The sequence below is a fragment of the Oncorhynchus keta genome, chromosome 2, assembly GCF_023373465.1.
Source record: "Oncorhynchus keta strain PuntledgeMale-10-30-2019 chromosome 2, Oket_V2, whole genome shotgun sequence".
In the NCBI taxonomy this organism is placed as follows: Eukaryota; Metazoa; Chordata; class Actinopteri; order Salmoniformes; family Salmonidae; genus Oncorhynchus; species Oncorhynchus keta.
The window spans coordinates 74633171-74657681 of NC_068422.1; the positions used below are offsets into that span (position 1 = coordinate 74633171).

A 24511-nucleotide genomic window follows, 5' to 3' on the forward strand; every position below is an offset into this window, starting at 1 on the left:
AGTTACTGTTGGCACTGAGATTATTATGATTGAGAGGTTATCGATCCTACAGAAGAGCTAGTTTACTGTAAATACTAATGGCTACTTACTTGCTTTGAATGAGATGACAAATGGGTGGATCACAGCCTGGTGGTGGTGTTGGTATCGGCTCTGGTGGTGGTGTGCACTGACTGTTATTGTGGTCAGCAACATACCATTGGTGTGCCATGTCAGGACAAGATGAATCTATAGTCCCATTTGGCAAGCGGCAGTCATCTGTCCGGTTGTTGTCACATGTACCTGAATAAGATTGAAAACCATTGTTAGACAATGAGACATCATGGGGTAATCATCGTAACAAAGTGACCATAAAACACCTGTACTCACCACACTGTCCCTCAGTGTTGCCACTGAACTTGTCCCAGGGCAGGTATATGCTAAACATAAGACCAGTGAAAGACACCTTGGCATTAATTGCTGGTATGACTAAAAGGGTCTCAATTCCGCTGTCTGTGATGCGGAAGTCCTTGGTCTCATATGCTGGGATGATGCGTTTCTGGTTTACATAAATCTAGGACAAAAATATTAGGAGATGGACAAAATGGTTACAATAATTCAATATTTTTATACCCAATAGTATTCTAGAACTGTATCCTATATCTAATACATAAAGGAAGTATATCAATCTTAAATGGAAGCTAATCAATATCTAAGCTAAACCCAAAACTAATCCCTCTTAAACGAAAAAACAACTGAAAATCTCTTGAACATACAGTATTTGAGATATTTTAATTACCAGACTTGTGAAAACTCCATCAACGTCCTTCTTGGTCATGAATATCTTGTAAGATTGATAATAAATTGTCAGAGACTGAGGACAGGAAAGTCCATCTGGGGCATCACAATAGTAATTGTCGATTACAACACTGAAGTTGTACTTTGGCAGGATTTCTTTGACCAAGACGTACGAACAATTTCCTTGGAAGCCATAGTATGTTCCATCAAAGGTGACATAGTGAGGGTCTCCCCAACCATAGCAGATACCTTAGTAAGAAGAGAATGATTAGCATTTAAAAGGACACGGATGTGGAATGTTTTATGCTAAATTAATGGTGCTGTGCTGAACGTTTTCCAATGTTAGACATTCATATACATTTACTGCTGGTAACTATTAGATAAACCTAAACAAGTCAAATAGTAAGAATAATTTTGAACTAAAATCAATGGCTAAAGTGGATTTTGTGACACAAAGAATAAACATATCTATTTTTGGGGTCGGAGGTGGTAAACTTACATTGACACTCATAGTGGAAACAGCATCCAGATTCGTCATACACTTTGATTGGAGGATAGTTATTTTCACATGCTATAGGCTTCGGAGTCTCACAATGTACATGCTCATAAATAACTTTCCCGTTGGCGCATGTTCCGTTGGTGCATTGGTTATGTTTCCAGCTGTCACCATTCTACAAACACAGAAATATATTAGGCCTACATGAAATGTCCATAAAATCATTCAATTATTTTTGTAATGTAATCATCCCTTTGTAAATAATAATTCCTATGGAACAACAGTTATTATCTATAGCAGAGTAAAACCTGTCTTGGAGGATGGTCATGGTCACAGTTCTTCTCAGATGGATATGTTACATGTGGAACTGTTGTTGTTGGGGCTGTGAAGTGGTTGGTGAAGTAGGAGTAACTGGGGTAGTTGATGTACCACAGCTGGTCAAATGTGTTTCTATTTCACAAGTCTTGTTGCAGAGACCAATGTAGCACCATCCATCATGGTCAGAGACATTATAAACAATTGAGCCTGAAAGTAATTTGAGGTGTGATCATAAAGCAAGTTTTCCAACTTAACATGTAAAATGACATACAAATTGAACATCACTAACAGCTGAACTAATAGTACAAAAGGTTTAAAACTTGGAAAGGTGAAAAGTAAAACTTACCAATGAGGAAATCAGTATGATTGAAATAGCAAGAAGAACAATGATGGTGTATTGTGACTGGAATCGATGGTTTCGCTGTTTCACTAGTTATTACAAAAAAAGGAGTTGTAGGAATAATAGTAGTGGTGGGAGGCAGAGTTGTTGTTTTTGTTGTAGATGGAACTGTTGACGTTGAGGTTGTAGTAGTGGGTGTAGGAGTAGTGATGTGAGGACCTGTCGTTGATGTGGTGGTGGTTGGGATGTGTGTTGTGGTTCCACATTGACAACATTTCACTCGAATCTCGTAATCGAAGCACTTTTGCTGAAGACCTTGCTCATTGTTTTGACAAACTAGTCCTACGGATGGATTGCAAGTCACGTATTGGCCAAGCTGAGAGATCTGAAGTCCAGGGAATTGTTTTGCTCTACATTCAACTGCCTCTGGAGCTGAGCAAATGTGATAACCAGCAGCAATGATGTTCTTAATGGATTCATTATCTCCACCTTTAGAGCCAGACGTTGGCTGACCAAGGTTGATCCAGTCTGACCACACACATGTTTCTTCACCACGGCATTGGGTAGGTGTTACTCCTGTTGAGGTTGATGTAGGAGTAGTGGTTGGAGTTGTACTAGGGCTGGGAGTCTGAGTTGTTGTTATTGTTGTAGGTGGAGCTGTCGATGTTGAGGTTATAGTAGTGGGTGTAGGAGTAGTGATGTGAGGAACTGTTGTTGTTTCGGTGGTTGGGATGTGTGTTGTGGTTCCACATTGACAACATTTCACTCGAATCTCATAATCGAAGCACTTTTGCTGAAGACCTTGCTCATTGTTTTGACAAACTAGTCCAACGGATGGATTGCAAGTCACGTCTTGGCCAAGCTGAGAGATCTGAAGTCCAGGGAATTGTTTTGCTCTACATTCAACTGCCTCTGGAGCTGAGCAAATGTGATAACCAGCAGCAATGATGTTCTTAATGGATTCATTATCTCCACCTTTAGAGCCAGACGTTGGCTGACCAAGGTTGATCCAGTCTGACCACACACATGTTTCTTCACCACTGCATTGGGTAGGTGTTACTCCTGTTGAAGTTGATGTAGGAGTAGTGGTTGGAGTTGTACTAGGGCTGGGAGTCTGAGTTGTTGTTTTTGTTGTAGGTGGAGCTGTCGATGTTGAGGTTGTAGTAGTGGGTGTAGGAGTAGTGACGAGAGGAACTGTTGTTGTTGCGTTGGTTGGGATGTGTGTTGTGGTTCCACATTGACAACATTTCACTCGAATCTCGTAATCGAAGCACTTTTGCTGAGGACCTTGCTTATTGTTTTGACAAATCAGTCCAACAGATGGATTGCAAGTCACATCTTGGCCAAGCTGAGAGATCTGAAGTCCAGGGAATTGTTTTGCTCTACATTCAACTGCCTCTGGAGCTGAGCAAATGTGATAACCAGCAGCAATGATGTTCTTAATGGATTCATTATCTCCACCTTTAGAGCCAGACGTTGGCTGACCAAGGTTGATCCAGTCTGACCACACACATGTTTCTTCACCACTGCATTGGGTAGGTGTTACTCCTGTTGAGGGTGATGTAGGAGTAGTGGTTGGAGTTGTACTAGGGCTGGGAGTCTGAGTTGTTGTTATTGTTGTAGGTGGAGCTGTCGATGTTGAGGTTGTAGTAGTGGGTGTAGGAGTAGTGATGTGAGGAACTGTTGTTGTTTCGGTGGTTGGGATGTGTGTTGTGGTTCCACATTGACAACATTTCACTCGAATCTCATAATCGAAGCACTTTTGCTGAAGACCTTGCTCATTGTTTTGACAAACTAGTCCAACGGATGGATTGCAAGTCACGTCTTGGCCAAGCTGAGAGATCTGAAGTCCAGGGAATTGTTTTGCTCTACATTCAACTGCCTCTGGAGCTGAGCAAATGTGATAACCAGCAGCAATGATGTTCTTAATGGATTCATTATCTCCACCTTTAGAGCCAGACGTTGGCTGACCAAGGTTGATCCAGTCTGACCACACACATGTTTCTTCACCACTGCATTGGGTAGGTGTTACTCCTGTTGAAGTTGATGTAGGAGTAGTGGTTGGAGTTGTACTAGGGCTGGGAGTCTGAGTTGTTGTTTTTGTTGTAGGTGGAGCTGTCGATGTTGAGGTTGTAGTAGTGGGTGTAGGAGTAGTGACGAGAGGAACTGTTGTTGTTGCGGTGGTTGGGATGTGTGTTGTGGTTCCACATTGACAACATTTCACTCGAATCTCGTAATCGAAGCACTTTTGCTGAGGACCTTGCTTATTGTTTTGACAAATCAGTCCAACAGATGGATTGCAAGTCACATCTTGGCCAAGCTGAGAGATCTGAAGTCCAGGGAATTGTTTTGCTCTACATTCAACTGCCTCTGGAGCTGAGCAAATGTGATAACCAGCAGCAATGATGTTGTTAATGGATTCATTATCTCCACCTTTAGAGCCAGACGTTGGCTGACCAAGGTTGATCCAGTCTGACCACACACATGTTTCTTCACCACGGCATTGGGTATGTGTTACTCCTGTTGAGGTTGATGTAGGAGTAGTGGTTGGAGTTGTACTGTGGCTGGGAGTCTGAGTTGTTGTTTTTGTTGTAGGTGGAGCTGTCGATGTTGAGGTTGTGGTAGTGGGTGTAGGAGTAGTGACGAGAGGAACTGTTGTTGTTGCGGTGGTTGGGATGTGTGTTGTGGTTCCACATTGACAACATTTCACTCTAATCTCGTAATCGAAGCACTTTTGCTGAGGACCTTGCTTATTGTTTTGACAAATCAGTCCAACAGATGGATTGCAAGTCACATCTTGGCCAAGCTGAGAGATCTGAAGTCCAGGGAATTGTCTTGCTCTACATTCAACTGCCTCTGGAGCTGAGCAAATGTGATAACCAGCAGCAATGATGTTCTTAATGGATTCATTTTCTCCACCTTCAGAGCCAGACGTTGGCTGACCAAGGTTGATCCAGTCTGACCACACACATGTTTCTTCACCACTGCATTGGGTAGGTGTTACTCCTGTTGAAGTTGATGTAGGAGTAGTGGTTGGAGTTGTACTAGGGCTGGGAGTCTGAGTTGTTGTTTTTGTTGTAGGTGGAGCTGTCGATGTTGAGGTTGTAGTAGTGGGTGTAGGAGTAGGAGTAGTGACGAGAGGAACTGTTGTTGTTGCGGTGGTTGGGATGTGTGTTGTGGTTCCACATTGACAACATTTCACTCGAATCTCATAATCGAAGCACTTTTGCTGAAGACCTTGCTCATTGTTTTGACAAACTAGTCCAACGGATGGATTGCAAGTCACATCTTGGCCAAGCTGAGAGATCTGAAGTCCAGGGAATTGTTTTGCTCTACATTCAACTGCCTCTGGAGCTGAGCAAATGTGATAACCAGCAGCAATGATGTTCTTAATGGATTCATTATCTCCACCTTTAGAGCCAGACGTTGGCTGACCAAGGTTGATCCAGTCTGACCACACACATGTTTCTTCACCACTGCATTGGGTAGGTGTTACTCCTGTTGCGGGTGATGTAGGAGTAGTGGTTGGAGTTGTACTAGGGCTGGGAGTCTGAGTTGTTGTTTTTGTTGTAGGTGGAGCTGTCGATGTTGAGGTTGTAGTAGTGGGTGTAGGAGTAGTGACGAGAGGAACTGTTGTTGTTGCGGTGGTTGGGATGTGTGTTGTGGTTCCACATTGACAACATTTCACTCGAATCTCGTAATCGAAGCACTTTTGCTGAGGACCTTGCTTATTGTTTTGACAAATCAGTCCAACAGATGGATTGCAAGTCACGTCTTGGCCAAGCTGAGAGATCTGAAGTCCAGGGTATTGTTTTGCTCTACATTCAACTGCCTCTGGAGCTGAGCAAATGTGATAACCAGCAGCAATGATGTTCTTAATGGATTCATTTTCTCCACCTTCAGAGCCAGACGTTGGCTGACCAAGGTTGATCCAGTCTGACCACACACATGTTTCTTCACCACTGCATTGGGTAGGTGTTACTCCTGTTGAAGTTGATGTAGGAGTAGTGGTTGGAGTTGTACTAGGGCTGGGAGTCTGCGTTGTTGTTTTTGTCGTAGGTGGAGCTGTCGATGTTGAGGTTGTAGTAGTGGGTGTAGGAGTAGGAGTAGTGACGAGAGGAACTGTTGTTGTTGCGGTGGTTGGGATGTGTGTTGTGGTTCCACATTGACAACATTTCACTCGAATCTCATAATCGAAGCACTTTTGCTGAAGACCTTGCTCATTGTTTTGACAAACTAGTCCAACGGATGGATTGCAAGTCACGTATTGGCCAAGCTGAGAGATCTGAAGTCCAGGGAATTGTTTTGCTCTACATTCAACTGCCTCTGGAGCTGAGCAAATGTGATAACCAGCAGCAATGATGTTCTTAATGGATTCATTATCTCCACCTTTAGAGCCAGACGTTGGCTGACCAAGGTTGATCCAGTCTGACCACACACATGTTTCTTCACCACTGCATTGGGTAGGTGTTACTCCTGTTGAGGGTGATGTAGGAGTAGTGGTTGGAGTTGTACTAGGGCTGGGAGTCTGAGTTGTTGTTTTTGTTGTAGGTGGAGCTGTCGATGTTGAGGTTGTAGTAGTGGGTGTAGGAGTAGGAGTAGTGACGAGAGGAACTGTTGTTGTTGCGGTGGTTGGGATGTGTGTTGTGGTTCCACATTGACAACATTTCACTCGAATCTCGTAATCGAAGCACTTTTGCTGAGGACCTTGCTTATTGTTTTGACAAATCAGTCCAACAGATGGATTGCAAGTCACGTCTTGGCCAAGCTGAGAGATCTGAAGTCCAGGGAATTGTCTTGCTCTACATTCAACTGCCTCTGGAGCTGAGCAAATGTGATAACCAGCAGCAATGATGTTCTTAATGGATTCATTTTCTCCACCTTCAGAGCCAGACGTTGGCTGACCAAGGTTGATCCAGTCTGACCACACACATGTTTCTTCACCACTGCATTGGGTAGGTGTTACTCCTGTTGAAGTTGATGTAGGAGTAGTGGTTGGAGTTGTACTAGGGCTGGGAGTCTGCGTTGTTGTTTTTGTCGTAGGTGGAGCTGTCGATGTTGAGGTTGTAGTAGTGGGTGTAGGAGTAGGAGTAGTGACGAGAGGAACTGTTGTTGTTGCGGTGGTTGGGATGTGTGTTGTGGTTCCACATTGACAACATTTCACTCGAATCTCGTAATCGAAGCACTTTTGCTGAGGACCTTGCTTATTGTTTTGACAAATCAGTCCAACAGATGGATTGCAAGTCACGTCTTGGCCAAGCTGAGAGATCTGAAGTCCAGGGAATTGTCTTGCTCTACATTCAACTGCCTCTGGAGCTGAGCAAATGTGATAACCAGCAGCAATGATGTTCTTAATGGATTCATTTTCTCCACCTTCAGAGCCAGACGTTGGCTGACCAAGGTTGATCCAGTCTGACCACACACATGTTTCTTCACCACTGCATTGGGTAGGTGTTACTCCTGTTGAAGTTGATGTAGGAGTAGTGGTTGGAGTTGTACTAGGGCTGGGAGTCTGCGTTGTTGTTTTTGTCGTAGGTGGAGCTGTCGATGTTGAGGTTGTAGTAGTGGTTGTAGGAGTAGGAGTAGTGACGAGAGGAACTGTTGTTGTTGCGGTGGTTGGGATGTGTGTTGTGGTTCCACATTGACAACATTTCACTCGAATCTCGTAATCGAAGCACTTTTGCTGAGGACCTTGCTTATTGTTTTGACAAATCAGTCCAACAGATGGATTGCAAGTCACATCTTGGCCAAGCTGAGAGATCTGAAGTCCAGGGAATTGTTTTGCTCTACATTCAACTGCCTCTGGAGCTGAGCAAATGTGATAACCAGCAGCAATGATGTTCTTAATGGATTCATTTTCTCCACCTTCAGAGCCAGACGTTGGCTGACCAAGGTTGATCCAGTCTGACCACACACATGTTTCTTCACCACTGCATTGGGTAGGTGTTACTCCTGTTGAAGTTGATGTAGGAGTAGTGGTTGGAGTTGTACTAGGGCTGGGAGTCTGCGTTGTTGTTTTTGTCGTAGGTGGAGCTGTCGATGTTGAGGTTGTAGTAGTGGGTGTAAGAGTAGGAGTAGTGACGAGAGGAACTGTTGTTGTTGCGGTGGTTGGGATGTGTGTTGTGGTTCCACATTGACAACATTTCACTCGAATCTCATAATCGAAGCACTTTTGCTGAAGACCTTGCTCATTGTTTTGACAAACTAGTCCAACGGATGGATTGCAAGTCACGTATTGGCCAAGCTGAGAGATCTGAAGTCCAGGGAATTGTTTTGCTCTACATTCAACTGCCTCTGGAGCTGAGCAAATGTGATAACCAGCAGCAATGATGTTCTTAATGGATTCATTATCTCCACCTTTAGAGCCAGACGTTGGCTGACCAAGGTTGATCCAGTCTGACCACACACATGTTTCTTCACCACTGCATTGGGTAGGTGTTACTCCTGTTGAGGGTGATGTAGGAGTAGTGGTTGGAGTTGTACTAGGGCTGGGAGTCTGAGTTGTTGTTTTTGTTGTAGGTGGAGCTGTCGATGTTGAGGTTGTAGTAGTGGGTGTAGGAGTAGTGACTAGAGGAACTGTTGTTATTGCGGTGGTTGGAATGTGTGTTGTGGTTCCACATTGACAACATTTCACTCGAATCTCGTAATCGAAGCACTTTTGCTGAGGACCTTGCTTATTGTTTTGACAAATCAGTCCAACAGATGGATTGCAAGTCACGTCTTGGCCAAGCTGAGAGATCTGAAGTCCAGGGAATTGTCTTGCTCTACATTCAACTGCCTCTGGAGCTGAGCAAATGTGATAACCAGCAGCAATGATGTTCTTAATGGATTCATTTTCTCCACCTTCAGAGCCAGACGTTGGCTGACCAAGGTTGATCCAGTCTGACCACACACATGTTTCTTCACCACTGCATTGGGTAGGTGTTACTCCTGTTGAAGTTGATGTAGGAGTAGTGGTTGGAGTTGTACTAGGGCTGGGAGTCTGCGTTGTTGTTTTTGTCGTAGGTGGAGCTGTCGATGTTGAGGTTGTAGTAGTGGGTGTAAGAGTAGGAGTAGTGACGAGAGGAACTGTTGTTGTTGCGGTGGTTGGGATGTGTGTTGTGCTTCCACATTGACAACATTTCACTCGAATCTCGTAATCGAAGCACTTTTGCTGAGGACCTTGCTTATTGTTTTGACAAATCAGTCCAACAGATGGATTGCAAGTCACATCTTGGCCAAGCTGAGAGATCTGAAGTCCAGGGAATTGTTTTGCTCTACATTCAACTGCCTCTGGAGCTGAGCAAATGTGATAACCAGCAGCAATGATGTTCTTAATGGATTCATTATCTCCACCTTCAGAGCCAGACGTTGGCTGACCAAGGTTGATCCAGTCTGACCACACACATGTTTCTTCACCACTGCATTGGGTAGGTGTTACTCCTGTTGAGGGTGATGTAGGAGTAGTGGTTGGAGTTGTACTAGGGCTGGGAGTCTGAGTTGTTGTTTTTGTTGTAGGTGGAGCTGTCGATGTTGAGGTTGTAGTAGTGGGTGTAGGAGTAGTGACGAGAGGAACTGTTGTTGTTGCGGTGGTTGGGAAGTGTGTTGTGGTTCCACATTGACAACATTTCACTCGAATCTCGTAATCGAAGCACTTTTGCTGAGGACCTTGCTTATTGTTTTGACAAATCAGTCCAACAGATGGATTGCAAGTCACGTCTTGGCCAAGCTGAGAGATCTGAAGTCCAGGGTATTGTTTTGCTCTACATTCAACTGCCTCTGGAGCTGAGCAAATTTGATAACCAGCAGCAATGATGTTCTTAATGGATTCATTATCTCCACCTTTAGAGCCAGACGTTGGCTGACCAAGGTTGATCCAGTCTGACCACACACATTTTTCTTCACCACTGCATTGGGTAGGTGTTACTCCTGTTGAGGTTGATGAAGGAGTAGTGGTTGGAGTTGTACTAGGGCTGGGAGTGTGAGTTGTTGTTTTTGTTGTCGATGTACCTGTCGATGTTGAGGTCTTTGTCGTGGGTGTTGGAGTAGTGATGGGAGTAACTGTTGTTGATGTGGTAGGTGGTGCAGTCGATGTTAAGATTGTGGTATTTGGTGTTGGAGTAGTGGTAGGAGTTGTAGTTGTGGTTAGAGGTAGAGTTGAGGTTGGAGGAGTAGTGATTGTTGTTGGTTTACTTGTTGTTGTAGGTAATGTGGATGCTGACATTGTTGTTGTTGTGACAGTAGGTGTAGTTGTTTGGACTGGTGTTGTAGTGTGACATTTCACAGTCTTGCAACACTTCACCTTAATTTCATAGTCAAGGCATATTGGAGGAATACCTTGATCTTTGTTCTGGCATATTAATCCAACCTTTGTATTACATTCTACCTTCTGTCCTAATTCAGACAATGGGATCCCTGGATATCGCACTGCTTGGCACATAACATCCACTGGTTTTTCACAAATATGTTTTCCAGATTCTAGAATCTTTTTAATTGATTCATTGTCACCACCCCCAGGACCAAATTGAGGATAGTCCACATTATACCAAGGTGACCACTCACAAACTGTGCAGTTAGGGGGTTTTGTATTCAACGTGGTCGTTGATATAGTGGAGGTGGTTGTGTTTGTAGTTGTTGTTGTAACAGGTGGTCTTGTAGTTGTTGGTGAAATGGTTGTAGGCTTAGATGTACAAAGATCTTCATCACAGCAGAGGACTCGAACTTGGTAGTTAAAGCACAGTGGGAATTTTCCTGACTGGTCTTCATTTCTGCAAGTCAACCCTTCTGCTACATTACACTGCACCACTTGGCCTACTTGGCTTATGCTAACATTTGGGTACTTCTCGGCTCTGCATTGGATCTTGCTTGGCTTCTCACATATATCGTGTCCCTCTGCTCTTATGTTGTTGTAGGTTTCAGAGTCTCCTCCTGGAGTACCAAGTGTAGGGAATGTGGTATCAAACCACTGTGACCACACACATGGATATCCACATGTAGTAGTAAAGGTTGTTGGAGACACTGTTGTCTCTGTTGAAGTTGTGGTTGGCGCTATAGAATCAGGGATTATATTACAGTTATTTAGTTGAACTTAAAACAAAAAAACAATTTTAAATTATGTAAAAACATTTAATTATGGGGCATAATTAGCAATGTTCTTAGCCATTTTGATCACAAAAGATACCTGCTGTAGTTTTTATATTTCACACATCAACTAATTCACAGTCATTCAAGTCTTAGTCTCAAGTACCCACCAGTTGTGGGTGTTGAGAAAGTAAAGACAGTTGTTGTCACTGTAGAGGATGGAGTAGAGTTAGGAACAGATGGAGTTAAAGTTGGAGTTGGAGTTGAACATGGGTAAATGTCCCTCTGAGTGGTTCCATTCTTCCCACAGATGGCTGTGATACAACTGCCGTGCCCATTTGTGGTGTGATAGATGATATGCCCATTGGGGTATTTGTTCCCATTGTAGGTGCAAGTGCAAGCTGAAAGGGTAAGATATATTTTAGGGTACTGGAATGTTGCAGAAATCATGTATGTGTTGTTGTTTTGGTTGAAGGATCTGTTCATACCTTGTACATCGTATTTGCAGTCCACTGTCACAGAATTACAATAGCTTTGGAAAAAGAAGCATTTACAATTCTACTTAGTTTCATTCTTGACACTCAAACACAGTTACAGTGTTCACAATTTTAGCCAAGACCAAGATTATCTGTATTACAAAAGGCTTACCATGTCTGGCAGTTTTCTGTGGTCGGTACTTTTTCTCCATTATTGTAGTGTTTTCCATCTCTGCCATAGCAGCCACACTGCTCCTTCTCCACACACTTCATTATATCTTCATCAAAGAAGGGTTGAGCAGGAGGACATTTTGGATAGCAACCTAAAGAAGAAGAAAAATAGTCATATATTAATGATCAAAAAGCTATTTATTGATAGAGGGATATGGTGAAATAAACACAGTGAATAGAAGGGGAGTGAAAATGTAAGAATATCTAAAAATGACCTCAGACAGTTATTCTTCTAAATACTTGATGATTGTAAAGCTGGAATAGTCCAACAAAAAGACAAAATAAATGAATAGACTACAGATCAAGTTCTCTAGAGATCAAGTTTATACTACAGTTATACCACCAACACCAGGTACACAAACTCTTTACTATCAAGCTGAGCCATATACTTGCTGGATCACTTTTCAGTTAGCATGGTTTGGTAAAAGATGTAGCCTGCATTTCTTTCACACTGCCAATTCCGTTCAGATAAAATTTATAGTAATTTAAAGCTAGAATCCTTTGTCACGAAAGCATGTCGTACCCCATAAAAGAACCTAAAATATACACTTGTTTTACCCCAATGTTTGTCAACAAAACAAATGAAATCAAACACTGTATAGCCTCAAAACATGGTAAAAACAATACTTATTATGTCATGAATTGTCAGCCCTTGCATCCATAGCTCTGTCTATGGATTTGAGAGTGGTTACAATTTTCCTGGGCCTTCCCTCAGCTTTTTACCTAAACAGAGGCGGGGTGGCGACTTTGTTATTGTTTCAATTAAGGACTCTAGCTTCAACATTAAATAAATACTAAGTACCTGTTATAGGAAATTGTAGCTACCCAAAATAGATCCTAAATGAATGTCTACTGTACCTTCAAGAGGTGGTATCTGAGTTGAGCAGCTCCCGGAGGGATTCCTGCAGGTCTTCATACACTGAGCTCCACATGCCTTGTAGTGCCACTCACATTCTCCAGTAGGGTTGTAGTAATCACAGAACAGTGCTGTATGTGGTGGACAAAAGCTCTCTGTAAGTATTATCTTCAATTCGGTTTAAACTGACTGGATTAAGCCTGTTTTTATGTCAGAACTTTAATGAATGGAACATTTAGAAACTCACGGCAGATTTGTGGGCTTCTCCAGGCTATGCAGGCTCCAGCCTCATTACAGGCCTCTGCATAAGCTGCCACAGCGGTACAAAAACACTCACAGTCTCCACCACTGTCGCAAGCACACGAGTCTGTCACACAAGCATCGTAGAAAGGAGAGGGGTCCACCTAATTGGAAAACAGATGTTATTTGACATGATCACATCAAATTCCAAAACATTCAGTGAACGACTAAAGTCTAAACCTACTTTAGAATGGCAGTCTGTGAAAACTTTGCTCTGTATGATGCTGCACTGCTTCTGTGACCAAGACTGCCTGTAAGGGTTGGCAGTACAGGGGCTCCTTTTGTTCTTTGCATCGGGGCAGCTTGCAGAGACTTTCCAGCTGTTTCCAAAGTCTAGAGGGTTGACAACTACTGCCTGGCTCCTGGTAGTGAAGTCATTGTTTGCATTGCCATCATAGTTTCCACACAGACCACAGACATGTCCCTGAAGAGGATATAGCAAAAGATTCAGTTGAGTGATAAAAAGGAGTCATAACAGACGTGTGAATATCAGTTGATGGAACACTACACCCATATTTTAATATCTAATGTGTCATCCAATCAAAGTTGAAATGTACCTTGAACTGTGGGTTCAGTTTGATGAACATGCTTGTTTTCCTGTCCCACATGAGAATCAACCCATTATTGGCTTCAATCACAAGGTAGATGCCCATTGTGCGAATCTGGTAAGGAACCGCCTCCCCTGTATTTCTCTCAACGACTTGGTAGTTCCCTTCTGTCAGAATTAGTTCATTGTTCTGAAAGAGATTTTTTTTTTAATAGTTTGAGTATGCAGTTAAGATATTAATTTATGTAATTACTCATCATGTTATAATGTATGCCATAATGTTCATTTTTTTTGCCAGGTCTCATGAAGTTTTGATTTATGTGTATATTGTGTGCTTTATTGTATGTATGTATGTATGTATGTATGTGTGTGTGTGTGTGTGTGTGTGTGTGTGTGTGTGTGTGTGTGTGTGTGTGTGTGTGTGTGTGTGTGTGTGTGTGTGTGTGTGTGTGTGTGTGTGTGTGTGTGTGTGTGTGTGTGTGTGTGTGTGTGTGTGTGTGTGTGTGTGTGTGTGTGTTACCCCCAGGAAGAGCTTAATGGCCTTGGAGCAGGTGGTGCCAGTCGTTCCACAAGGGATGTTCTCAGTGATGACTCTGAAGCTGCCGTTGGCATTGTTGCTACCATAGTAGTCCTGTTTAAGGTTTCAGTCATAAATTTAACAACAGCCAACATAGTATTTTGGTGGATGGAGCCTTATCTCCAACAATACATGTTGTAAGTCAATCACTGAAATAGTGAAAAGGTTCAGCTTGTTGGGAATGCTACAGCAACATCTACAAAGCAACAGCAGATCATGGCCAAACAGTTTCAAATATTGCTATTCAGACTCCCCAGAAACACCTACAGTATATACCTTAAAACAATTAACACAAACCCTTATTGTTCAGCATGTAATATTGGTGATGATCACTTAGACTATCAAGAAACCCTGCAAGCATACCTTTGTAAGTGTGTATTCACAGTCTCCTTCGAAAGTGAATCGTTTCCCATCAAAAGTAATGTAGTGTCCATCTCCATAAATGGCACAGGTTCCAAGGCACAGGTTAGTTGTGCACTGCCATTTTCTGTCTTTACAAGTGCTGAAAGTGGCAAAAACAGATATATCAGACTGAAGCCTTAATTGGTTTAAAACCCCAATTGAGGCAAGATAACCTTACCAGGTATTGCAGTCGACCTTGATTCCGTCTCCTGGTTGGTAAGTAGCTCCATTGTGAGAACAAGGACAAAGGTCTGGCTTGATGCAGCCTCCTTTTCCATCGGATACCAGTCCAGAGGGACACATACAGCCTGATATGCACTCTGTGCTGATCTGTAAAGTGAAAATGATTGATTTGAAAATCTGCTGTGTAAAAATTGTGTTAACTTCCGCTCAAATGCGTGGAGTCTGGTGGACCAGAAGGTCAAACTTGGCCTTTATTAGCCATTCGCCAATACAGAAAGACCAGGAGAAACTCCCAGGGCATTGGCTTATTCAGCTTAATCTACCAACCAATCATCTCCCACAACACCTTCCCCTAACCCTCCCCATACGTTAGCACACCACAAGCACAGAGCTATGCCTAGCAGTCATATGGTTCGCTCAAATTAAATGATAACAAATACTTTACTCAGTAAAGATACTCCCATGGAAGTATATGGTTACTCCCACTAAGGACAAAATTAAATCGTTGATGTACGTATGTTCTGTGTGCAATAGCTTGGATATGAGGTTACCTGTATGTTAATATAAAAATATATATTTTAAAAAAATGAAAGTTTATATTTTACACTCAATTTCTATTCACAATCCTATGGGCATTATATGACTATACACTGAGTGTAGAAAACATTAAGAACACCTCCTCTTTCCATGACATAGACTGACCAGGGGAATCCAGAAAGCATTGATCCCTTACTGATGTCACTTGTTAAATCCACTTCAATCAGTGTAGATGAAGAAAAGGAGAAAGTTAAAGAAGATTTTTCAAGCCTTGAGACAATTGAGACGGATTGCGTATTAATATCAATATTAGGAAGGTGTTTTTAATGTTTTGTACACAAGCTTATAACCGCTGTGCAGAATGGCCTGGAGACGAGGTGAATAGGGGACTTACACAGGCCATATCCAGAATGTTGCAGCTCTTCTGACACTCTAACCCTCTCACTCCTGGGCTTGCATTGGAGCAGTTGAAGAAAACCATTGGTGCAACACATGCTGTGAAAATAAAGGGAATTCATGTGTCATGACTCTGTTGTGTCTTTCACCAAATCAATATGCTCTGTAAAGTGTGTACTAGGATGGAGAGATAATATTTCAAAATGCACATAGCCTGATTCTGTTGCCAATAGCATACTATTACCACACACCATAAATGTATATAGGATTTGGAAGATTGCCATTAAAAGAATGGACTTATTTCAAATTCAGTGTTGCCTGGCACAGTACAATAGCTCAAAATTGTGAGTTGTTTTGACAATTAATATACATGAACTTACATGGCTGATTGGGTGAATCTCCAATGCAACGGAGTTTTCCCTCCTTGCAGGTGCTGAAATAAAATGTTGTTAATGGTACTTGAATGTTGCTATGCTCACTACGGGAAATCAAGGCCCAAGGCTCTTGGTTCATAAAGTCTCAAAAATATGCCTTTGAAATAAAATGTGTAGTGAATTACATTGATATACAGCTTGAGTATAGGTAGGTAAATAACTCGGTCCATACCACATGGTTCCATCCTTGCTGATGACCTCTCCAGGGGAGACCACTGAGCCCTTGTAATAACAAGGGCAGCTGGTTGGTGGAACACACTTGCCCTCATCATCCAGGTAGGTTCCCTCAGAACAGACACACCCATCCACAGGCTCGAAGGTGATTGAACAGGTAAAGTCAGAGTCGCTGTAGCAGCGGCAGGAGCGATCACTGCTTTTTATGCTGTAGCTGTAGACCATGGTGCTAGGGCACGAGGTGGAGTATTTGTCTGGGGATGGCAACAATTAGTGTTTGATGTAAATATTTATAATATTTGTATCTTATTCTCCCACAATTGACGCAGCTTCTTAGGTATTATGGTGTGATTGTCACTCACTGCAGATAGTGTCTCTCCAGCCAGTGAGCTGGATACCCTCGGCAGCACAAGCGTGGACATAAGAGGAGACGGCAGCACACATGCAGTCCTCACTTTTCTCACAGTTACAGCTGTCATACATGCAGTTCTGAATAGAAAACCACAGTCAGAACAGCATCCATATTATACTGTACAATAGTTTTAATTAATTGTGTGTGCATAATATGCACAAATTCTGTGCAGATACACAATACCTAACAGCAAGCAACGTAATTCTCAAATTCCCCATAACAGCTGGCATCACGTTACATACATTTGTGAATTAGTTATGGTCAGGAAATTGTGTGAAATGAATAGTATGGTAAAATGGTCTCACTTCTCTGTACATGTCTGGGCTTATTGCTGTGTGGCATTTAGCAAACAACCCTTTAGGATCAGCCAGCTGAGAGCACCAGTGCTGGGCATATTTCTCTGAAAAAGTGAAAAAATAAACCACAGTTAGGCCAACTTTAAGAAACACTTGCATCGTTCTCCATAACAATTAAAACAGACATGGAAAGGTGATAAACCATGCAGATACCATTGTCAAGACTTAAACTGCAGGGGCTTTCAAAGCTACTCTTGATGTCTGGGCAGCTGGCTCGTGTTTTCCAGGTGTTTGCAAAACCAATGGCTGTGCCCTCAGTCACTCCGCTCAGGACCTTGAAATCATCTCCTTGGTTGTTGTTGAAGTTTCCACAAAGACCTGTAGGGTGAACATGTATTTATATACAGGGAATATAAATCATTCCCAGAACATGAACACCTCAGTGGACTGTGGTGGTTGGTCAACGGATGATGAGACATACCGCAAGTTCTCTGCTGCCAAACGGTGCTTGCAGCAATATAGACCTGCATGATTGGTGAGAGTTGGATTTCCAACTGGAGGCCAAAGGTGGTCTGGACAATGACGAAAAATGAGGAGGCTCTGAAAATAGTTACTCCAGCTATAAGGAACAAAGGGAAGAGGAAGGAATGAGTAAGATTTAGAATTTAATGTTAAGTAATATATATGTGTCAGTGTTGAATGATAAAGCTGCATCACCATCACAACATTCCCATGTATCATTATGTATTCCCCATACAATGATGTGCTTTAACTGTAGGACACAAGTTTCATGTATGCCTAGTCATGACTACATTGATTGTGCTGTATGTTTAATGTGCAACTGTAACTTACCAGCAGAAAAGGGAAGCTGAGAATAGATTCCATTTACAAAGGCTTTTCCATTGGGTTGTATGTTGATCACCTGCATAGAGGGTCATTGTTTAACCATATGCTTATTCATGATAATCAAATGATACATTAAAGTCTAAAACCTAACAACACTAAGGAAAAAACATTTACTGCAGTCAAAGGCTGATAGCATGTCAGTCAAAGAATACTTACAGTGGCTCCTTCTGAGAGGGACAGGGTAACAGCCTTTAGACAAGTCTCACTGTCAGAAAGCCCACACTGCACCAGATCACCCAGTACAGTGAATTGCATCCCATCACAGTCCTGAAAAAAACATAAATAAGTTGTTACAAATATTTCCCTTAATGAAAGGAAATATCCTTTGAATTATTTTGAAAAAGGAATATCTCAGTGTAAAACAAGAGACAGAGTAAACATGCACAACCCACATTTCTCCATAGATAAATGTATCAACGCAAGATGATTAGTACTGTTCTATATGAGGGCTCCCCAACTCTGTTCCTGGAGAGCTACTCTCCTGTGGGTTTTAGCTCATTCCGCAGTTGTAACTAACCTGAATCAGCTCATCAACCAGCTTAATATTAGAATGAGGTGTGCTAAATTAGGGTTGGAGTGAAAACCTACAGGGAGGTAGCACTCCGGGAACATGGTTGGAAAGCCCTTTTCTATATTACAATTTTCATCATAAAAACTGGATATATCAGAAGAAAAGTAAAGAAGATGGAGGCAAAGCTGTAATACAGACATAATAACTACAAAGAAGGTAGCAAGTTTCCAAATGTATTTAATGTGAATGAGATTCATGCACACAGAGCTTTGGTGAAGAAACTGTACTGTACCTTGGTCAGAACATAAGAGCAGTCCCCGTGGAAGGTGTAGGTTTTTCCATCGTAGGTGTTGATGTGGGATCCTCCCTCCACAGCACAGGTGCCAGGACAGTCCTTGTCTGTACAGGCCCACTGACCACCAGCACAAGAACTAAGGGCGAAATATAAATGATTCAATGGAACTTACAAATTGTCACCCCTGGAATACCTTTTAGACTCAAGTCAGAATTCTTAGCCTGGTTTTCTTACCAATCTTTACAAGTGCTTGAATAAGACTCTCCGGGTGCGTAGGTTTTTCCATTGTGGCGGCAGGAGCATTGACTCAAGGCGATACAACCGTTCTTGTTGACGTCATCAAAAACGGTTCCTTTGGGTGAGAGCATACATGTGTTTATTATGTCTCCATCCCAACCTACTGCCCTACATAGGCAACACCTAGTAACGATGTATTTTGTTTTACTCCAAAATCTAAATTCACAGTATTTTTCCGTCTCGACAGACAATTTCTGAATCTCCATGACATATTCTGATCAACTGGCTTGTCCTTGTGTCAGGAACTAAATACCACATTAATCAGATAGTATACCAGGCCATTACAAAACACCAAACTTGTAATTGCCTTTGTAACGCAACAGTCTCCAGTCCACAATATGAAATCAATTGCTTTGCATTCTATCAGTATACAATCTGCTCCATTCCAATGGATTTTTATTACATCTCTTTGAAGAAGAGGATGTGCAGAGAACGTTTAAATATGTCTGCCTACCTGGAGGACAAAAGCAGCCATCTGAGCAGTGGTCCTCACACAGCTGGCCTCTCTCAGGGTTGGAGCAGGTGTCAACACAGGGGTTTCCACACTCCTGGTACTCCATGTTGAAGGGGCATGTCTTATCTGCAAAGGTAGGGTTATGTCAAAATATGAGTACTCTGTTGCAACCAACCAATGTGCGATTTGAATGTTGATACGGGGAGTAAGGGCATGCTTACAGCAGAACTGTTCAGTCCTCCATTGTTTGGGCTTCCCCCCTGCATGAACACACTGACGGGAGTACTCTGAGATGGTGTTGCACAGGCAGAATGAGTTGGTGCTGTTATCACAGTGGCACAGGTCAGATACACAGGCCTCAACAAATGAGTCGATGGCCAACAAGTCCTTACAGCTGCTGAAGGCAGGACCGGAGAGCAACTGCTCACAAACTGGTTTCTATCAAACAAAAACAGAGAGATGTTATAATTAGGACATATACAGTGGAGTCTGAAATTATTGACACCTTTGATAAAGAAGAGCAGAAATGACTGTATAAAATAATTGCAAAACAGATTTGGTCAAATATATTATTTTATATTTATACGATTGCTTCTAGAAAGAGATTTTGTTTAAAAAGTAAATAAAAATTATCTCAGAAAGGTAGGGGTCAAAATGATTGACATCCCTGTTTTCACTATCTTTCAGTACTTCACCTTGTGAGGAAAACGGCAATAATCCTTTTTCCAAAATGTTTTAGGAGTTGGAGAACAAATTCGGACCACAGGAGGTTGGTGGCAACTTAATTGGGGAGGACGGGCTCGTGGTAATGGCTGGAGCGGAATTAGTGGAATGGTATTCCCTTTACTCCGTTCCCGACATTATTACGAGCCGTCTTTCCCTCAGCAGCCTTCACTGTTTAGGATCTTTGATGTCCCTTTGTCTGTTCTTATGGACTGCCCTCTTTAATTCAAACCCCAGATTTCCAATGGGCTTCAAAGAGAGACTCAGATGGCCATTGCAAAAAGGGTCTATTTTGCTTCCACTGGTCCTGGGGCTCTTGTAAAGATGATGAACTTTACCCAGTACCTGGACATTTTTGCCAAAACCTTGTTGCCACTGCCACTTGGCCTTCAGTGGATCTTCCAGCAATACAATAACCCCATGCACACATCAAAATCCCCAAATAAATATATATTTGTCTTCAAAATCAACTCAATCAGTCTCTGAACTTGACACCCATTGAAAATCTCTGGTTTGAATTGAAGAGGGCCGTCCATAAGCACAGACAAAGGATATCAAGGATTTTGAAGGATTCTGTATGGAGGAATGGTCTAAAATCCCTCAGAATGTGTTCTCCAACTCATAAAACATTTTAGAAAAAGGCTCAGTGCCATTATTTGCAAGGTGTGGTATTGAAAGGTATTGAAAACAGGGGTGTCAATAATTTTGACCCCTGACTGGAGAGAAAGAAAATATGACGTATAAACAAAATCTCTTTCTCAGAGCAATTGTATTAGTATAAAATAATATAATTTTCAAAGAAATGGAGCACACAATATACTGTAGCAGTATACAGTCATTTTTGCAAATCTTTATCAAGGGAGTCAGTCATTTCAGGCCCCACATGTTGATAAGTACACAGCAGCCTAGCCAATATCCCTATTCTTATCATAAGCAATAAAGTGTAACCTACCAGATTGGGGCATTTCTGATTTGAAGGCAGTGTGTTTTCAGTACAGCTTTCAGTGGGACCATCCAATTTCCAGAAGTTTCCGAAGTCGACAGGGGACAATTTCATACCTTTGGCATAAAAATAAATCCAATTATTGTTAAATGTCAACTGTATTCCAAATAATAGGCAATGGTTGATGTGTTGATAATGTCAGTGAAAATGTACCATGGCTATAGAACTCATCAAATTGCTGAATTGCATTAAAATCTCCACATAGACCACAGGTCTTATTTCTGAATTTGATGTCCATCTCCACCTGAAATAGAAGACCATTAGACATTTCAGGGTGACATTTTACCTCCATAACCGCATAACACTCAACAAAATGGGAAATGACTGTAACAAAACAAAGATTTAACAGGAGTGACAACCTATTCCTTAATAAAAATAACTATCGATTAGGACTACCTTAACTGTTGTTAACACAGTGCCCACCACAGCACAAATGTAGACATTGACCACACCGCAAAAACCTAACTCCACCTAGAAATATTCATAAATGCATAATTGTTGTACTACCAAGAAGGAATCATCCTGGTTCCATATGGCTACCAATCCCAGTTTCGCTTTGATCTTGATGTAGGAGGGAGTCTCTTCAATGAGAATACCAGACTGGCTGAATGGTAAGGTGGTACTGGAGGAAGAGGAAGACAAAGCATTAGATTCAACTAGAACTTAGTCAGACCAACCAATTTTACATTAGCTCAATTGACTTCATTTTGAGACATTTTCATTGGTACTTTAAAAACAACATTCTCATCTCTTTCACTGTAAATATGTGCTTGAGCATAATTACACAGTATAAGGTTGAGTCTAATCTGTTAAGTCAATGCGACTGGGACAACAATATGACATCCAACTACTTGAGCACTGATTAAAAAATACAGTTCCATGAGAAATTATTGAGGAACTTACTTATTCCCATTAACAACAATGGAACCCTTGGATAGCTCCACCACTACACCATCCAGCTTCATGGTGATCTTGCTAATGGTGGGCTGGTTGTCCACCACCTGCCGCCTCATCTGGATGTTGAAAGCCTCATAACTGCTCTTACACAGTGAGGTCACAACATAGTTGCAGGTGGAGGGGAGCTGAAAGATGTCTCCATCAAAGGTCTTGAAGTGGTAGTTACCCCACGTACTGCAGACTTGGCCATTATGTATAGGACTCACTCCTGGGGGAAAGGGCAACCATTTCAGTTATGATAGCATACAATTCAGCAGGTTTAATCTTTAGATATTTAGAAAGAAATTAATAGGTAACGGGGAGCAGATATTATTTCCCATTTTTGCCCCTCGTAAAACCTTGCTTTTAACTAGGAGTCCATTGGTTGACTGCTAGATATGCTTTACTCACTCACAAAATAGTCTACTGACGCACCAGTGTGTCAATCTAATTAACATAATAAAAAAATCCTCATAAAAATATGTCAGTTTAAGCTAAGGATATCTGTTTTGCATGAGTCTCAATCCACCGCATCCACCTATGTCCACCTTCCGCATCTGCGGTTGAAAGTAGCAGAGGCACAGAGCTGTTTGTCACACCAGGGGACATCCTGAAAATCGGTATTCTCACAAAAACGTCTTTAGCGTCCAAACGATTTTGCCTACTAGCTAATATGACCACTCTATGGTGTCATGGAACTCGTCTTATGTCGGTACCGCCGATGTGCCAACTTCTGTCTTTTGCGTTCGAACCGTTTGGTCTACGACCCCCACAAGTGTCACGGGACTCGTCTGAAGTTAACCCATACAACTTAATGGAAGTATGGAGGTAGTTTTGTGCCAACAAAAAAAAACACAAATGTTTCCTGAGATTTCTTATGTCTCCAGAGATTTATGGCATTTATAAATGTGTTATTCAATGCGTTTCTATGGGCTATAGTAGTAAACGCCAAATTCAATATTTAATCAACTAAAATACCAAGACTTTTCAAAGTACATCCAATCTCTATAATGTTTATGAACTTGAACAACAAATTAATAATCTAGTGTTCCTTCACGCTTTTCAAATCAGCTAATCCACAAAACCTGTTGCACTACTTGTTATGACTGTCTCCATCATGGTTATTGTCCTTTCACCATTGTCTGTAGATATGTAAGGCTGCAGTGTTAATCATTGTCATCATCCTCAGGGCTCATGCATCTGTATAGCACATGTATTATGAAGCTTACCTGCAATCTCAGGTATCCTTGACATTGAGGGGATGATGTTAACTGTGGCCTTTGATGTATCCTCTGAAATCAAAGTGTATGTTATTACGTTACATGAAGTTTTACTGTAAATCATTAGGGAATCCTGTATATTTCAGGCTCTGTTATGTAGTTATCTTGCCAATCCTACATTTACCTGTTCATCAATCATAACCCATGCTTAAAAGGCACATAAAGGCAGGACTGAGCATATTCCCTCATTGTTAGTCTGTCCAATGAGATAAACATTGGAGCTATTATGAGAGCGCTATGACATACAGTAACATACAGTTTAGCCCTGTCAACACTAAAGCACAAGGTTTCGTGTAAATCAAAATCACGGATTCTACCTACCACTTTGAGAGGCAGTTAAACCAATCGCCAGAGCCATCCATATTAACACCCATGTGGGTGTTTGTGTTGTCCCCATGGTCATCCTCTGGGTAGTGAACACAGGTGGTATGAGAAAGGTATTTAGCTTGGTTTTATACCACCTGAGTGAAAGGAGGGTCTTAAGTTCTAATAGACGTGAAGGTGTGGCAGAAGGATTGGCTCCATCCAAAGGAGTTCATGGCCCTCTCAATTCAGTATAAGAGGGTTAAACCCCATTTTCTCATTGCACAGAAAGAGGTGTCATCAACAAGTGGTTCCTAGATTTGTTTACCTTGTGACCAAGTTCCAATATTTATTGAGACCAACCAAATAAACGCATGTGTCAACCTAGTCTTCAGTTGAACCACAACCCAGGAGGATATATCCCTGACCCATCATTCAGGAGACACTGTCCATAACCATTATTGTTGCATTAGTTATCTATTAGAATTATTTTATTTATTTATTAAAATATATACATGGACTGAATAAACACCAAAACAGGTCAAAAAGTGTTTGTGTTAATATGTTTTGTTTATCTTTTGATGACTCATTAAACAGACCAACATAACACGCTGAAGGTGTGTTCCTCTGATAAGAGTGATTACTGACTCAATCTATTGTCCTTACACTGAGGCTACGATTTCTTATTGTTTCTCTTATCACAAAGAGTTTTTACACACAATGGCAATACTGCTCATGACTTGATATGAAGGAAAACCCTTGGTTACATTACTAATTAATTGTTTTATAAACACGAAATGTTTTCAAAATGCCATTAGTATTGTTGTAATGCACAATGTGATTATGTGCTGCTGTGGAATGTTGCTCCACCACCTCATGTCCTTATATCAATATTCTTGTATAAGGGTCGTTCCATTTGATTTCAACAACGTTTTGACTGCACCTCTTTTAACTTGACCAAAACTTTCTATACATTTTTGCCCATCGTAGAAGT

General features: G+C 41.7%; 1 protein-coding gene and 1 long non-coding RNA gene across 3 annotated transcripts in view; one reads left to right on the forward strand and one right to left on the reverse strand.

Annotated features, from left to right (window-relative positions):
- The window catches only part of LOC118383943 (mucin-5AC-like), a 62929-nt gene extending 39311 nt beyond the window's left edge, over positions 1-23618 (reverse strand). The window contains exons 1-36 of one of the 2 annotated variants that reach the window (XR_008083565.1): positions 23536-23618; positions 23164-23226; positions 21902-22163; positions 21506-21620; positions 21152-21242; positions 20948-21054; positions 19494-19710; positions 19273-19398; positions 18756-18873; positions 18519-18657; positions 17872-17982; positions 17662-17731; positions 17291-17428; positions 17023-17187; positions 16819-16913; positions 16464-16590; positions 16100-16355; positions 15874-15926; positions 15492-15592; positions 14556-14707; positions 14339-14477; positions 13919-14029; positions 13409-13588; positions 13036-13275; positions 12799-12955; positions 12554-12682; positions 11637-11787; positions 11477-11520; positions 11159-11389; positions 9750-10955; positions 9090-9263; positions 8112-8597; positions 4848-5651; positions 1935-4361; positions 1579-1795; positions 1274-1445 (exon numbers count right to left, since the gene is read on the reverse strand). Coding sequence is in view for 1 of the 2 variants with exons in the window: in XM_052483313.1 (XP_052339273.1) it covers positions 1626-1795; positions 1935-4361; positions 4848-5651; positions 8112-8597; positions 9090-9263; positions 9750-10955; positions 11159-11389; positions 11477-11520; positions 11637-11787; positions 12554-12682; positions 12799-12955; positions 13036-13275; positions 13409-13588; positions 13919-14029; positions 14339-14477; positions 14556-14707; positions 15492-15592; positions 15874-15926; positions 16100-16355; positions 16464-16590; positions 16819-16913; positions 17023-17187; positions 17291-17428; positions 17662-17731; positions 17872-17982; positions 18519-18657; positions 18756-18873; positions 19273-19398; positions 19494-19710; positions 20948-21054; positions 21152-21242; positions 21506-21620; positions 21902-22163; positions 23164-23226; positions 23536-23617 (9237 nt within the window). In the remaining variant the exon portion in view is untranslated. The remainder of the gene's footprint in view (positions 1-1273; positions 1446-1578; positions 1796-1934; positions 4362-4847; positions 5652-8111; positions 8598-9089; positions 9264-9749; positions 10956-11158; positions 11390-11476; positions 11521-11636; positions 11788-12553; positions 12683-12798; positions 12956-13035; positions 13276-13408; positions 13589-13918; positions 14030-14338; positions 14478-14555; positions 14708-15491; positions 15593-15873; positions 15927-16099; positions 16356-16463; positions 16591-16818; positions 16914-17022; positions 17188-17290; positions 17429-17661; positions 17732-17871; positions 17983-18518; positions 18658-18755; positions 18874-19272; positions 19399-19493; positions 19711-20947; positions 21055-21151; positions 21243-21505; positions 21621-21901; positions 22164-23163; positions 23227-23535) is intronic. The other variant, XM_052483313.1, reaches the window with a different exon arrangement.
- Positions 2296-9527, forward strand: LOC127912832 (uncharacterized). Its single transcript, XR_008083567.1, has 3 exons — positions 2296-2445; positions 4876-5009; positions 9426-9527. It is a non-coding gene; the product is annotated as an uncharacterized LOC127912832 (long non-coding RNA).
- Positions 23619-24511: the final 893 nt, after the last annotated feature.